The sequence below is a fragment of the Mustelus asterias genome, chromosome 2 (assembly GCF_964213995.1).
Source record: "Mustelus asterias chromosome 2, sMusAst1.hap1.1, whole genome shotgun sequence".
In the NCBI taxonomy this organism is placed as follows: domain Eukaryota; kingdom Metazoa; phylum Chordata; class Chondrichthyes; order Carcharhiniformes; family Triakidae; genus Mustelus; species Mustelus asterias.
In genome coordinates this window covers 119588561-119601275 of record NC_135802.1, presented here as the reverse complement: position 1 = coordinate 119601275, position 12715 = coordinate 119588561, and the positions used below count along the sequence as shown (strand labels likewise).

General features: G+C 43.1%; 1 protein-coding gene across 2 annotated transcripts in view; it reads left to right on the top strand.

Annotated features, from left to right (window-relative positions):
• The window catches only part of ankhb (ANKH inorganic pyrophosphate transport regulator b), a 159339-nt gene that overhangs the window by 117821 nt on the left and 28803 nt on the right, over nt 1-12715 (top strand). For both annotated transcript variants that reach the window (XM_078240634.1, XM_078240624.1), the window contains exon 9: nt 12392-12521. In XM_078240634.1, coding sequence (XP_078096760.1) covers nt 12392-12521 — 130 coding nt within the window. The remainder of the gene's footprint in view (nt 1-12391; nt 12522-12715) is intronic.

The following is a 12715-nucleotide window of genomic DNA, read 5'->3' as shown; positions in this document are numbered from 1 at the left end:
GCTTCCTTCTCAGCCTGCTTCCTGATTATGAAATGGTAGTTTCCATCTTTGATGCACTGCTGAGGGCACATTGGGATCTTCGTGCAACTTGCAGGTAGCAGCTTTCAGTTAGCCAATACCAGGAAAGTGGTCAGCATACAATTGGAGAATGTTGTTGGTGTGACTAGGAATCTCACGTGACAGCAATCATGTGCAGATCAGTTGCTGTGTGATAACTGAGCTTGTTGTATCTCCAAATATGGCACAACCTACAGCATATGTTCTGGAGTCTTTAATGAGATTGGTATTTCAAAAGTCCTGAGTGTTGTGCCTGCCGCACAGTGTGTTTTAACCCTTATATGGTGGACAAGGAACTGCGAGTTGACTTCTTGTTAATACAGTAATATTTATTCATACACACAATTAATGTTAATCAACCACACAATCAATAGAAGTTATTTACATAACAGAATACTAATGTTCAAGTTCAGTACTAGACCTTGACTTAACTTTTGCGTGACTGGCAAGTACCCAGGCAGATATTGGCCTTTATCCGTGTGTTGATCTCCGTAGTCCATGGTGTAGTCTGGTCCTTCATCCTGGTCTGATACTCTGATTCTGGTCTTCCTTCCGTCTTTGGTGTGGTGGCTCTCCTTGTGGTGGCAGTTGCTTGTGGTGGTCACCTTTGTCGTGTTCCTGTCTCTTCCTCGTACTCGTGGTCATATCATTCGTGGAGAGAGAGTTTCTTCCGTTGTGCAGCACCTTTTATCTTTCATTGGTTTCGTGCCCTTTTGGGCAGTCTCTTGATTATTACCAATCAGTCGATCAGGGTTTGATCACCTTGATCGATAGAGTCCAATCAATGTTGCAACACTAATCTCTGGGTGTGTCCCAACGGCCATGCCTGTAGGTGCTGGAGCCACGTAGGTCACAGACCTCCCTCCCAAATAAGGGGTTAAGGCTCCCCTTTGTCTGGTAAACAAATATGTTTGACCAGAGAGTGTCCATTGTCTTTGGGATGGCCTATTTCCTGTGTATTCTGTAGTCTGGAGCTGCAGCCTGTTTCGCTCTGTCCAATATTCATTTAAGGTTACAACCTGTCCGTTTCTGGACTTGGCCAATTGTCCCAGCATGGTTTGTAAATCGCCATTTTAGGTGGCCCATTTGGCCACATGAGAATATTCAGTGGTTTGTCACTGTTGCCAGGGAGAACAGGGCGGCACACTGGTTAGCACTGGTGCCTCACAGCGCCAGGAACCTGGGTTCAATTCCAGCCTTGGGTGGGTATCTGTGTGACGTTTGCACATTCTCCCCATGTATGCTTGAGTTTCCTGCAGGGGCTCTGGTTTCCTCCCTCAGTCCAAAGATGAATGGCCATGCTGGTTGATTGGCCATGCTAAATTGCCCCTTGGTGTCATGGGAATTAGCAGGGTAAATACGTGGGGGTCTGGGGATGGGGCCTGGGTGGGATTGACTTTGGTGCAGGCTCGACGGGCCGAATAGCATCCTTCTGCACTGCAGGGATTCTATGATTCAATAATTCTATGATAACTTGCATATTCCCTGGTGTGCAGGGAATGGAACAGTTCTGAAGTTTCTTAAGTGTTTTGTCTCCCATGACATTGACAGATGCTTCTGTATCTATGAGAGCATCTACATTTGAGCAACTAATGGTCACTGCCATATACGGCTGGATTTTGCATCTGAAAGAGTGCATAAAAGTATGGTCAAGATCATCTGCCTCTACTTTGGCTATATTATCTTGCATTTTGCTGGTATGCCTACAAGGCACCCTTCTGTTGGTATTGGTCTTAAGAGTTGATATTTCTGATGAACAACAAACCTGAGCAAAGTGGTTGGGTTTTCTAGTCTTTCACCAGTTGACCAGTCCAGTGTGGATCAGTACCCCCATAGCGGAAACATTGTTTGGATACGTTGAAATTCTGTTTGTGAGATTGCTGTTGTTACTCAGCTCATGTGCCAGAAAACAATGAATAGTGTTCACAGGAGTAGAATGTGTGGTTTTGGCAGCCTCAACTTCTGTAACACTTGACTCAGAAAATGCTAGTGATCTTGCTAACTCCAGACAGGTCTGACAGCATCTGTTGTTCTTGAATGCCTTTCAGCATAGTTGGCTGGAGAGATAACCTTCAATTATTTTTGTTTGAATTTTCAAACAAAGAACAATACAGCACAGGAACAGAACCTTCGGCCCTCCAAGCCCGCGCCGCTCCCCGGTCCAGGATTGAATCCTGAATCCAGGATCCCCGCCCAATTTTCCAGCCTATCTACATCCTAATATCCTATCCACCGAGCTGTCCCTCACAGCTATGATGCTTTGTTCATCACAACCTATTAACTCACCCCCACCCCCCCATTCCAGACCATGTGATCTCCAGGGAGAGGCGAAAACCCAGAGTGAAAACCCCAGGGCCAATATGGGGAAAAAAAATCTGGGAAATTCCTCTCCGACCCCCTGAGGCGATTGAAACGAGTCCAGGAGATCACACTGGCCCTTACAACATTTTCCAAATCTCCAAAGTCACATTTGTTTGCTTGTTGTCTCGGGTACAGGCAACACTGGTTAATGGTCTGATTTTCCTTTGTGATTCATGTATTGTGTTTTCATTACTATGAAATAGGGTATTAGCTGATTCATCATTTTGCTCAGGCCTAAATGTCTCTAAAATGTCTCCTAATTCTTCGCTGCAGCTGGGGAAATGTAAAGCCATTTTTCTTTTGTCCTCTATGATGGCAAAACCTGCCATCGCTCCTACAAAACATCACAGCCACTTTTGCCAATATATGAATGCAAAGGATGGCTCCAAATGCACTTCAGAAAATGGTAAGTAGATAGGGCATAGACAGTGCCATTTTTATCAGCAACAGTGATTAAACTTGTCTGTGAAGCTTTCCTGCTAGTTTGATTTGAACTTTTGTGCCTTTGAAACAGCCTGAGTGTATCTCTAAGTCTGCAACTTAAAATGTTGTTTTCTCTGCAGAAAGCTGGAAAAACTCTCCAGAAATATTGAGACCATCTTATTTTGCATTATCCTTGTTGTTAGTGTGAGGTTTTTGGGACTAGAAACATCCAGAGAAAGCTATTTGTGCACAAGCATAATGGTTTCTTTTATTAATACGATTTCTTCAGACTCTCTGCTAATGTTTGCAGACTCTCTCTTCTGCCAGTACAATTCTGTATGGGAGCTTTAAGTGAACAATATGCACATTGCACTTTTCAAAATGCTGTACACTACAGTGTTTACCAACAACGACTTGAAATTCCAATGTGCAGTGAGAAAATTATTTACTCTTACTCTGAGACTGTAAAATAATTTTTTTTTCCCTGCTAAATCGGACATTTTTTGAGCAGCTCCTGTTCCACTAAATATAATTTTCTCAACATGCAGTTAGTAAAATGCCCCCCTTTCGTACTCTGCAGTTCTACAAGTGATGATGCCAGCATCACTTGCAATTTTCTTTTGGGAAGAATATCATTATATATTAGAAAGGAGAAAAAATTCTTTGTGCATTCTTCGTCTTTATCTTATTTTAATTTTGGAGTATTTTTCTTGTAACTTCATCTTCTGAAAGGACTGGTTCATGTAAAGATATGGCAGAAGCAGGTAACTGGATTATATTGATGAGCCTAATACTATCCTCACCAATGTGTACACATACTCGCACTTCCCAGCAGGGGTCATTTGGACAGAGGTCAGTTGTAAGGACGCTGGGAAGATTTGTTTTCCATTCCCTAGCCAAGCCTAATTATATATAATTTCAACCATTTCCACTTACTGAGCTGAGCACAGCTGACAATTAAACCTGACATTTTTCTAGGTCCACATAGCAGCATTGAATATGCTGGTGGAGTATTATTAGCATAATCTTATTTTATCAGTTATTTTTGATTTACATATCTTTTTAAAAGCAATAATTATTTCAGATAACTATTTGAAGTTGAAACATACTTACAATTCTATACATCTGATGCTGCTGTCATCTAAAGCTAAGTGACATTGAGTAAAGTATAAAGACCTTCCTTCTCTACAACATCAAACAAGACATGAAGTAACCTGATTTGATTATTCTTCATCTGCATTCAGGAAGTTGCAAACATTTGATGAACCTTCACTCCTTAATTATGTTTGCCATCACTGCTACACACATCCCTGGCCCTGCAGATACATAAAACACCAATCACGCAACCAGCCACAGTACAGTATCTCGTATTCTCCCCACCTCCACACACTTTAATCAGCTAGCCATGGGTTGTAGTTCTTCCCTCCTCTCCATTCGGCACAGAACTTAGGGCTTTCATCAGAAGGAAGTGCTTTAACTCCACTCTCAGGAACTAGCATTTGTTGGTAATTGGGAGGGCAATCTTTCCCCTCCCTCCAGACAAACTCTGCTGGATAGCTTGATCGCAGAGTTGCATGGCATTCTGTGAGAATGTTGTCTTCTTTCACCACCAATCTCCTAGCCTGTCCTTCCCTACCCCTGTCAACAGAATTTACCATTACTGAGCAGAGTGTAAGCCAAGCTGCAACAACTCCATGAAGCAGAATTTCATAATGTGGAGATTGGATAGACCCATTACCACCAGGACCCTAACAGAATTCCTTGTGAAAGATAGAGCCATCCATACTCAAATAAAATACTGGCAGCTTCTTGTGACTGAGCAAACTTCCTGGTCTTTATTTTCTTCCTCTCTTCTTCACTACCACTCTGCTCTTTGCCCACCATCCTCCTCCTCTTTGTTTGCTTCCTCATCCTCCTCCCTTCCTTCTTCAACGAGCTCCTCCTCTTCCCTTCCTTGTCATAATTCTTCCCCCAGTATTCCTTGAAATGTGGGGAATGCTGTTGAGGTCAGCATTTATTGTCCATCTCTGATTGCACTTGAGATGCTGTTTGTGGACCACTTGCTTGAACTGCAGTCTGGGGCTGAAGGCGCTTCCACAATGTTGTTAGGCAGGGAACTCCAGGATATTGCCCCCGTGACAATTAGAAATGTTACTATCGACTATGCATATCAACCAGGTCATGATTGTGCAGTGATAGCTCTGTTTTTGTTTTGAGGACTGATGATTTATTTGGAAATTAAGATGTACAAGTAAATGAGCTTAAAACTTGAAGACAAATGCAACAAAATGGATTAGGAGACATCTCTAGATATGGCTTCTAACCAGCCCTAACTAAAGCAATGACATTATTTGTTTAAGGATCAGTTCTGAGGCTTCTTATATCCACAAGGCTGATGGTCAGTTTTGTAGAATTCGAGCTGAATCATAACAATGGCTCATTTGAGAAATAGAGTCATAGAGGTTTACAGCATGGAAACAGGCCCTTCGGCCCAACTTGTCCATGCCGCTCAGTTTTTAGCATTAAGCTAGTCCCAATTGCCCGTGTTTGGCCCATATCCTTCTATAGCCATCTTACCTATGTAACTGTCTAAATACTTTTTAAAAGACAATATTGTACCCACCTCTACCAGTACCTCTGGCAGCTTGTTCCAGCCACTCAACACCCTCTGAACAAATTGCCCCTCTGGACCCTTTTGTATCTCGCCCATCTCACCTTAAACCTATGCCCTCTAATTTTAGACTTCCCTACCTTTGGGAAAAGATGTTGACTATCTACCTTATCTCCGCCCCTCATTATTTATTAGACCTCTATAAGATCACCCCTAAACCTCCTATGCTCCAGGGGAAAATGTCCCAGTCTATCCAGCCTCCCCTTATAACTCAAACTATCAAGTCCTGGTAGCATTCTAGTAAATCTTTTCTGCACACTTCCTAGTTTAATAATATTTAACATTAATAAAATGATTTTAATACCAACATTATTCAACTATAGTTAATCACTTCCTATAAATAAAGTCATCTAGTGAAGAAAATCACCACAGGCTGTTATCTTTTCAAGAGCCCATTGCAAAACAGAAATATACATGTGAAAATTACTTGCTTGCATGCAGTTATTTCCATTTGGATTTTTTAAAATACCAAATAACCATTGATAAAATTAAGGTAGAAGTATTAAGGAAAATGTGAGCCATATTTGGCTAAAAGAGTTCTGATTAATAGATGATTTTAAAACTGAAGTGGGTAGATTTTAACCTTCCCTACAGAGTAGAAAACAATCACATTATTACACCTCACTAATATCCTCCCATTGACGTTAATAGAAATTAATATTCCTTTTTAAACTGATAAAATCAGTTGGATAATAACAGAAATTTCATTGTAGTGTCCTTGCACAGAAAGGCATCTGGAATATCTTCATATTCCTGTAGGTATGGTGACCAGAGTTACATACATTGGGGGGTGATATTCCCCAAAACATTCTAAGTGTCCAATGGGCAGGAAAATGGGAGGTTTTCCCTCCTTTTTTTGGTGGTAATTTATGGCGTGAGGCGATTCAGCCTAAACCTCCAGAGAAGCCGGCAGAAGAGTGCTCAGGGTGCCATTGCGCATGCATCCGCATATACTTGGGGATCTGTTTACTCCCTGACATTGCGCCCCCCCCCCCCCCCCCCCCCCCGCATCCCATTGCTGGTCCCAAGAACCACCCCCCCTTCAGTGTTCCCCCTTCCCTCCCCTCCTACCACTCCCAGCTGGTCCACCACCATCTGGTCCCACCTCCTTGAGGCCCTGTCCCCTTGACACTGCCCAATGCCCAATGGGCACTGCTAGCATGCCAGGGTGCCAGGCTGACACTACCAGGGTGCCCTGTTGGTAGTGCCAGGCTGGCACCTTGAACTCACATGAACCCTCCATCCCACATGCACACGCAGAGTGCCCCCCCCCCCCCCCACAGACATCAGAGAGCCCCACCATACACGGGCATGGGTCCCCCACCCCACAGACACCGAGGACTCCATCTCCATGGCAGGGTGGCTGAATGAGTCGGTGGATGGGGATTGATAGGTGGGTGAATAGTTGGTGAGTCGGATAGTCGGAAGGCAGTGATCAGTTGTGTAATTAGCTCTGTGTAAGACTGGGCTTTAATCCATCTAACATTTCCTGGGCAATTAGAGCGATTGAGTTATGAAGTTCTACCTATCAGTTTTATTCCATTGCTCTGTTGTATTCAAATTAATGAATGGAAAATGCTGAGGAACACAAACCCAAATTTCTGTGTAACACTGGTGAATCTTCATGTAATGCACTTAAATTTATAAAATTACCCATTATATAGAATATAGAATGCTACAATGCCGAAGGAGGTCATTCGGCCCATCGAATCTGCAATGACCACAGTCCCCCCAGGCTCTATTCCCATAACCCCGTGCATTTACCCTAGTTAGTCTCCCTGACACTGAGGGGCAATTTAGCATGGCCAATCCACTTAATCTACACATCTTTGAACAGTGGGAGGAAACCGGAGCACCCAGAGGAAACCCACGCAGACAAGGGGAGAATGTGCAAACTCCACACAGACAGTGACCAAGCCAGGAATCGAACCGGATCCCTGGCACTGTGAGGAAGCCGTGCTAACCATTGTGCCGCTATGCTGCCCAATATACTTCGATTTCATGAAGCTTTTATCACAGGAGGTTCTGTGTCCAAATTGAAGAAGTGATAGGCCACTAAAGTTGCATAGAAATGAATTGAATATGGGAAAGAAAGAGCAGTTCAGGAAGTTGTATTACTCTGGGAGGAGATACATTTTGTACTTCCTGGGTCAAGGTTCAGCCCATGATTGCTATTTTATTTATTTTATTAGTGTCACAAGTAGGGTTACATGCAATGTTAGTGTAAAAATCCCCTAGTCGCCACACTCCGGTGCCTGTTCAGGTACACTGAGGGAGAATTTAGTATGGTCAATGCACCTAACCAGCACATCTCCTATGGGAGGAAACCGGAGGAAACCCATGCAGACACGAGGAGAACATGCAGACTCCACACAGACAGTGACCCCAGCCGAGAATCAAACCGGGGTCCCTGGTGCTATGAGGCAGCAGTGCTAACCACTGTACCACCATGCTGTTTGCATAACGTATAGTTATTTGGAAATGGAGTACTGAAATAAAGCTATTGATTCTAAAATTAGAGATAGTTGGGATGTAAATAAGCAAAAATGCAGACTGCAGATGTGAGAAGTTTTCATAGATTGGGAAGTTAGCTTGGCAAAGGACATGTCGGACAAGATCTTCCTTTCTCCAGATTGTCAGAGACAAAAGATACGATGGAAGATGCATGTCGGGACCCTGCAGAAGTTGTGAAGTGTGGACCAATGTGACAATTGTCTGGGAAAATGCACCCTGGGGCCCTCTGCAAGTTTCTCTGACTCTCAGATAGAGTCAGTGATTTTGGACAGTTCTCTAGGACTCACCAGTTCTGTTCTAATTGTCCACAAAATGTTAGACAGATTAAAGCCTAGTCTAACACCTAGATAACTACACAACTGATCATCACCTTCCGACCACCTGACTAACCCCCCGACTCACTCACTATTCACCCGCCTACCATTCCTCATCACGCCAGTCACCCATCCTCTGGAGAGAAGAGGGGATTGTTTCCATGTGCGAGGGGTTCCTGTGTTTTACATCAGAGATTGGGGCACCTTTTTTAAAGGGCAATCTCAGCATTCCCGGCTGCCAGCTATTTCTGGCTCCGCTCCGCCAGCATGATGGTGAGGGGCACACCTCCAGATTTGTTTCTGCGCAGATTGCCAAATTATCTGGTGAGGAAACCCAGGTGTCCAGCCTGTGACCTGCATGCCGGTTTTCTCACCTCGGCCGGCACTGTAATGAGAGCTAAAAGATGTCTATAATCAGCAAGATAATGGAAGAGGATGGTGCTGGGGTTATGCAGAATATTTGTTTAGGCCTCATCTGAGGTTATGTATTGAATTCTGGTCGCCATACTTATAGTAGGAATATTTTTGTTTGAGAGGGGTTCATGGCAAAGGACAGTTAAATTAATAGCCTGAGGGAACATGGGAGCTTTGAGAAGGGACTGCAGAAATGGAGAATATTTATCCTTTAAAAGAGAAATTTTGTGCTTTTATTGAATTATTCTGAATAATATAGTCAAAATTAAGTACAGTATATGTATGCACCTTCTTGAATTCTCTACTGGTAGGCAGGTCCTTGCCGATTATTTGCTGAACTATGGCTAAGTGCCATGATTCTTTACTAAGGGTAGGATGACGAGACGGACTGCTCCCCCCCCCCCCCCCCCCACACAGTCTACCGCAGCCAAACAGCCAAAACATGGATCAAAACCCATGCTGCTGGTTCTAGAATCATAGAATCACTACAGCACAGAAAGAGGCCATTCGGCCCATCGAGTCTGCACCGACCACGATCCCACCCAGGCCCTACCCCCATATCCCAACATATTTACCGACTAATCCCTCTAACCTACGCATCTCAGGACACTAAGGGCAATTTTTAGCATGGCCAATCAACCTAACCCGCACATCTTTGGACTGTGGGAGGAAACCGGAGCACCCGGAGGAAACCCACGCAGACACGAGGAGAATGTGCAAACTCCACACAGACAGTGACCCAAGCCGGGAATCGAACCCAGGTCCCTGGAGCTGTGAAGTAGCAGTGCTAACCACTGTGCTACCATGCCGCTCCAATCTGATCCACACACTAGACATCTAGCCAACTGAACTAACTAAATAGGTAATTTTACCTAATTGATCCAATATCTTAGAATTTCCTAGGTCTCATCTATTACCCACTGCCACCCTTCTGCCAATGTCTCCTGTGGCCATCTGCAGACTACCTGAAACGTTACTATCTGATATTTCCACAATCTACTCAAGCTTCAAAACAGGACATTTAGTTTACAACTGCCACAGCACAGTTCAGATTTGAAAGTCAGCCTCTTATTCAGTTGTGCTGCTCAGAAATACTGCAATGCCTAGTACCGTAATGTCAGCCCATTAATAGAACGTAATCTGCCCGTAACTTGAAATCTATCTGACAATACCCATCAGATTTTAGTCTGTCTTGAATGCAGATGATTTCATTCATTTTTAAATTCAATCACCAACATGACTTGACCTACATTATATTACATGTTAAAAGCTGTTGCTCCAGATGGTTTACACACAGCTTTTCCCTTATGTATTATTAAAGGCTTTTCAGGAAGGTTTCTTACAAACTGTGCATCTGTATCTTTTTTTGGTATGGCAGCTGTAGCTGTCTTTATTAAACAGCAAAAATCAGCAAATGGGACAGTTCTACTCATCTAAATTGTTTATTAAGTGTACAATTTTCTAACATGTTTTCCTGCGCATTTCTATCTCTGTTGGATAATTAGGTGGAATGGACTGTAAATTGGATAAACACATGAGCCTCTTACCTCTGAGCCTGGGTTTGAATTTAGTTGTGATGTGGCAGAAGAGACATAGATGCATGAGAAGACAGTGCTAATTGGTTGGCAAGTGGACCCTGGTAGAGGCATTGCCATGGATAAATGCACCAGGGAACTGTTAACTATCCAGCTTTAGTTTGAATTCAGACTAGGCAGATCAACTTTGTTCATGTGATTGCCATGAAGAATGAACCAGATTTTTGTCTGTCCTGAAGACTGCATGATGAAAAGTTTCAACAGTATGTCTCTTTTCAGCAGTACTGCATGACTATGGCTATGCGCCAAGGATTAGTTTCAGACATGTCGGAGCAGACTCGAGGGGCCAAAGGGCCTTTTCTGCACTGTATGATTCAATGATTCTATGATTAAAAGTGTCTTTGTAAATTGAGATGGTAGGAGAGTGATCGCTAAAGTAACTGCTTTTGTGCCTTCAATATCAGAATTCGCCCCTTTATGCTTTCACCTAATTAGGATTTTTTTCTTCCAGTAACTTTCAGTTTTGTGCTGCAAAGCAGTTGATAGCATATTAGCTCATTACCCACCTCATTGGAGTTTCCGTTCTGTGTAAAGGTCGGTCAGTCCTTAATTTCCCCCATTTTCTGTGTCAGCTAAAAATAAAAAAACTTCATCTGTTGCATGTGGTGGCATGTCACAAATCACTGAGTTCAAGTTACTGTGGCAACACGCAATTTTACAGGCATCTTGTTGCTGTGGCAACTCACAATTTTACAGGCATCTTGTTGCTGTGGCAACACGCAATTTTACAGGCATCTTGTTGCTGTGGCAACACGCAATTTTACAGGCATCTTGTTGCTGTGGCAACACGCAATTTTACAGGCATCTTGTTGCTGTGGCAACATGCAATTTTACAGGCATTGTAATGGCAATTGTAGAGACTCCAATTATTTCCATCACATGGCAGACCAACAATTTCTCCCACGTTTGCCTTGGTGTGTCAGAAAGTTTTACAGGTTGATAATCAATCTATCTGGCATATAGATATTTAATATATAATAATATTGATAATCAACCTATTATGCACGCACCTTCCTTGGATCATCAAGTCCTGGTGTTGGACTTGTTCCCAGAGCTTTTGGCTGAGAGGTAGGGATGCTAATCACTGCACCACAAGACCTCCCTTGTTGCCTGTACCACCACCTAATTTTCAAAGCCGATGTAAGTAACTACCTGTGCTCTACCAGGGCCATTCCTCAGTTGCTGGGTGTGACATAGGGTACATAGGCAAAAATGTATATTTGGTCTCAGTAGTAGAGACTGAACAGTTAGACGGATGAATAAACACTGGACAAGACAGTCAAATATTTTCTTCATTAAAACAAATACTGATTCCAGAAACAGACAAAACAATCTAATAAAGCAAGCAAAAGGGAATGGTCCTTCTTCCTATGGGTAACTAAATGCTCAGAATAGCTGTCTCTTGTGCCTGGCTCTCCAGTAAGAGTCAGAAAGTCCAATTTCACCTATATAAAAAAGCACATTAAATTTAACATGAAGTTGTATACCTGCCACCAGTGTTAAAATCTGTATGTTTGCAGTGATTTTCCAAGAGTCTGCAACATTTGGCAGGGCTTCATGCAAGTCAGCTTATCAGAACAGCAGCCATTTTCTGAGAAGCTTCCTGCTGCATGAACAAAGAACAGTACAGCACAGGAACAGGCCCTTCGGCCCTCCAAGCCTGCACCAATCATGATGCCTGCCTAAACTGAAACCGTATGACCTTATGAAGTCCATATCCTTCCATTCCCATCCTATTCATGTATTCATCTAGATGCCCCTTAAATGCCACTATCGTACCTGCTCCCACCACCTCTCGGGCAGCGCTTTCCACACATTCACCACCCTCAGTGGACAAAAAACTTGCCTCTCACATCTCTAAACTTTTCCCCACGCACCTTAAACCTTTATCCCCTGTACAATGTGTGGGATCCTTGGAGATCTAAACCTGATACTACTGCAACTCAGAATAGAGAGGTGATTCTTGGTCAGACAGTGGTGTTCACATAACTGTTAAAGTGCATTGCGATGTTTTCTAACTTCCATTTCTTCTATTTCCCCAGTTATGCTTTGTTGTGTTCTGGACCCCACATCTGTCAGAGAAAATTCTGGTTAATCTGATAGGTGTGAATTTGGCTTTTGCTGAGCTCTGTGTGATTCCGCTGCAGATCTTCTCCTTCTTCCCTTTCCCAGGTATGAATCTTTTTTAAAAATAATGACAACATTCCAGAGATGATGCTGTTGGTTGACTACTGATTGGCACTGGATTTTCCAAAAACAGCTACAAAACATTTGTTGGTTTAATCCGTGCTTTACTGTAGCTACAATGGGAAAAATATAGTTTAGATGCAGTTAAATGAGTTTCCCTATTCTTGTTTAGTATTTAA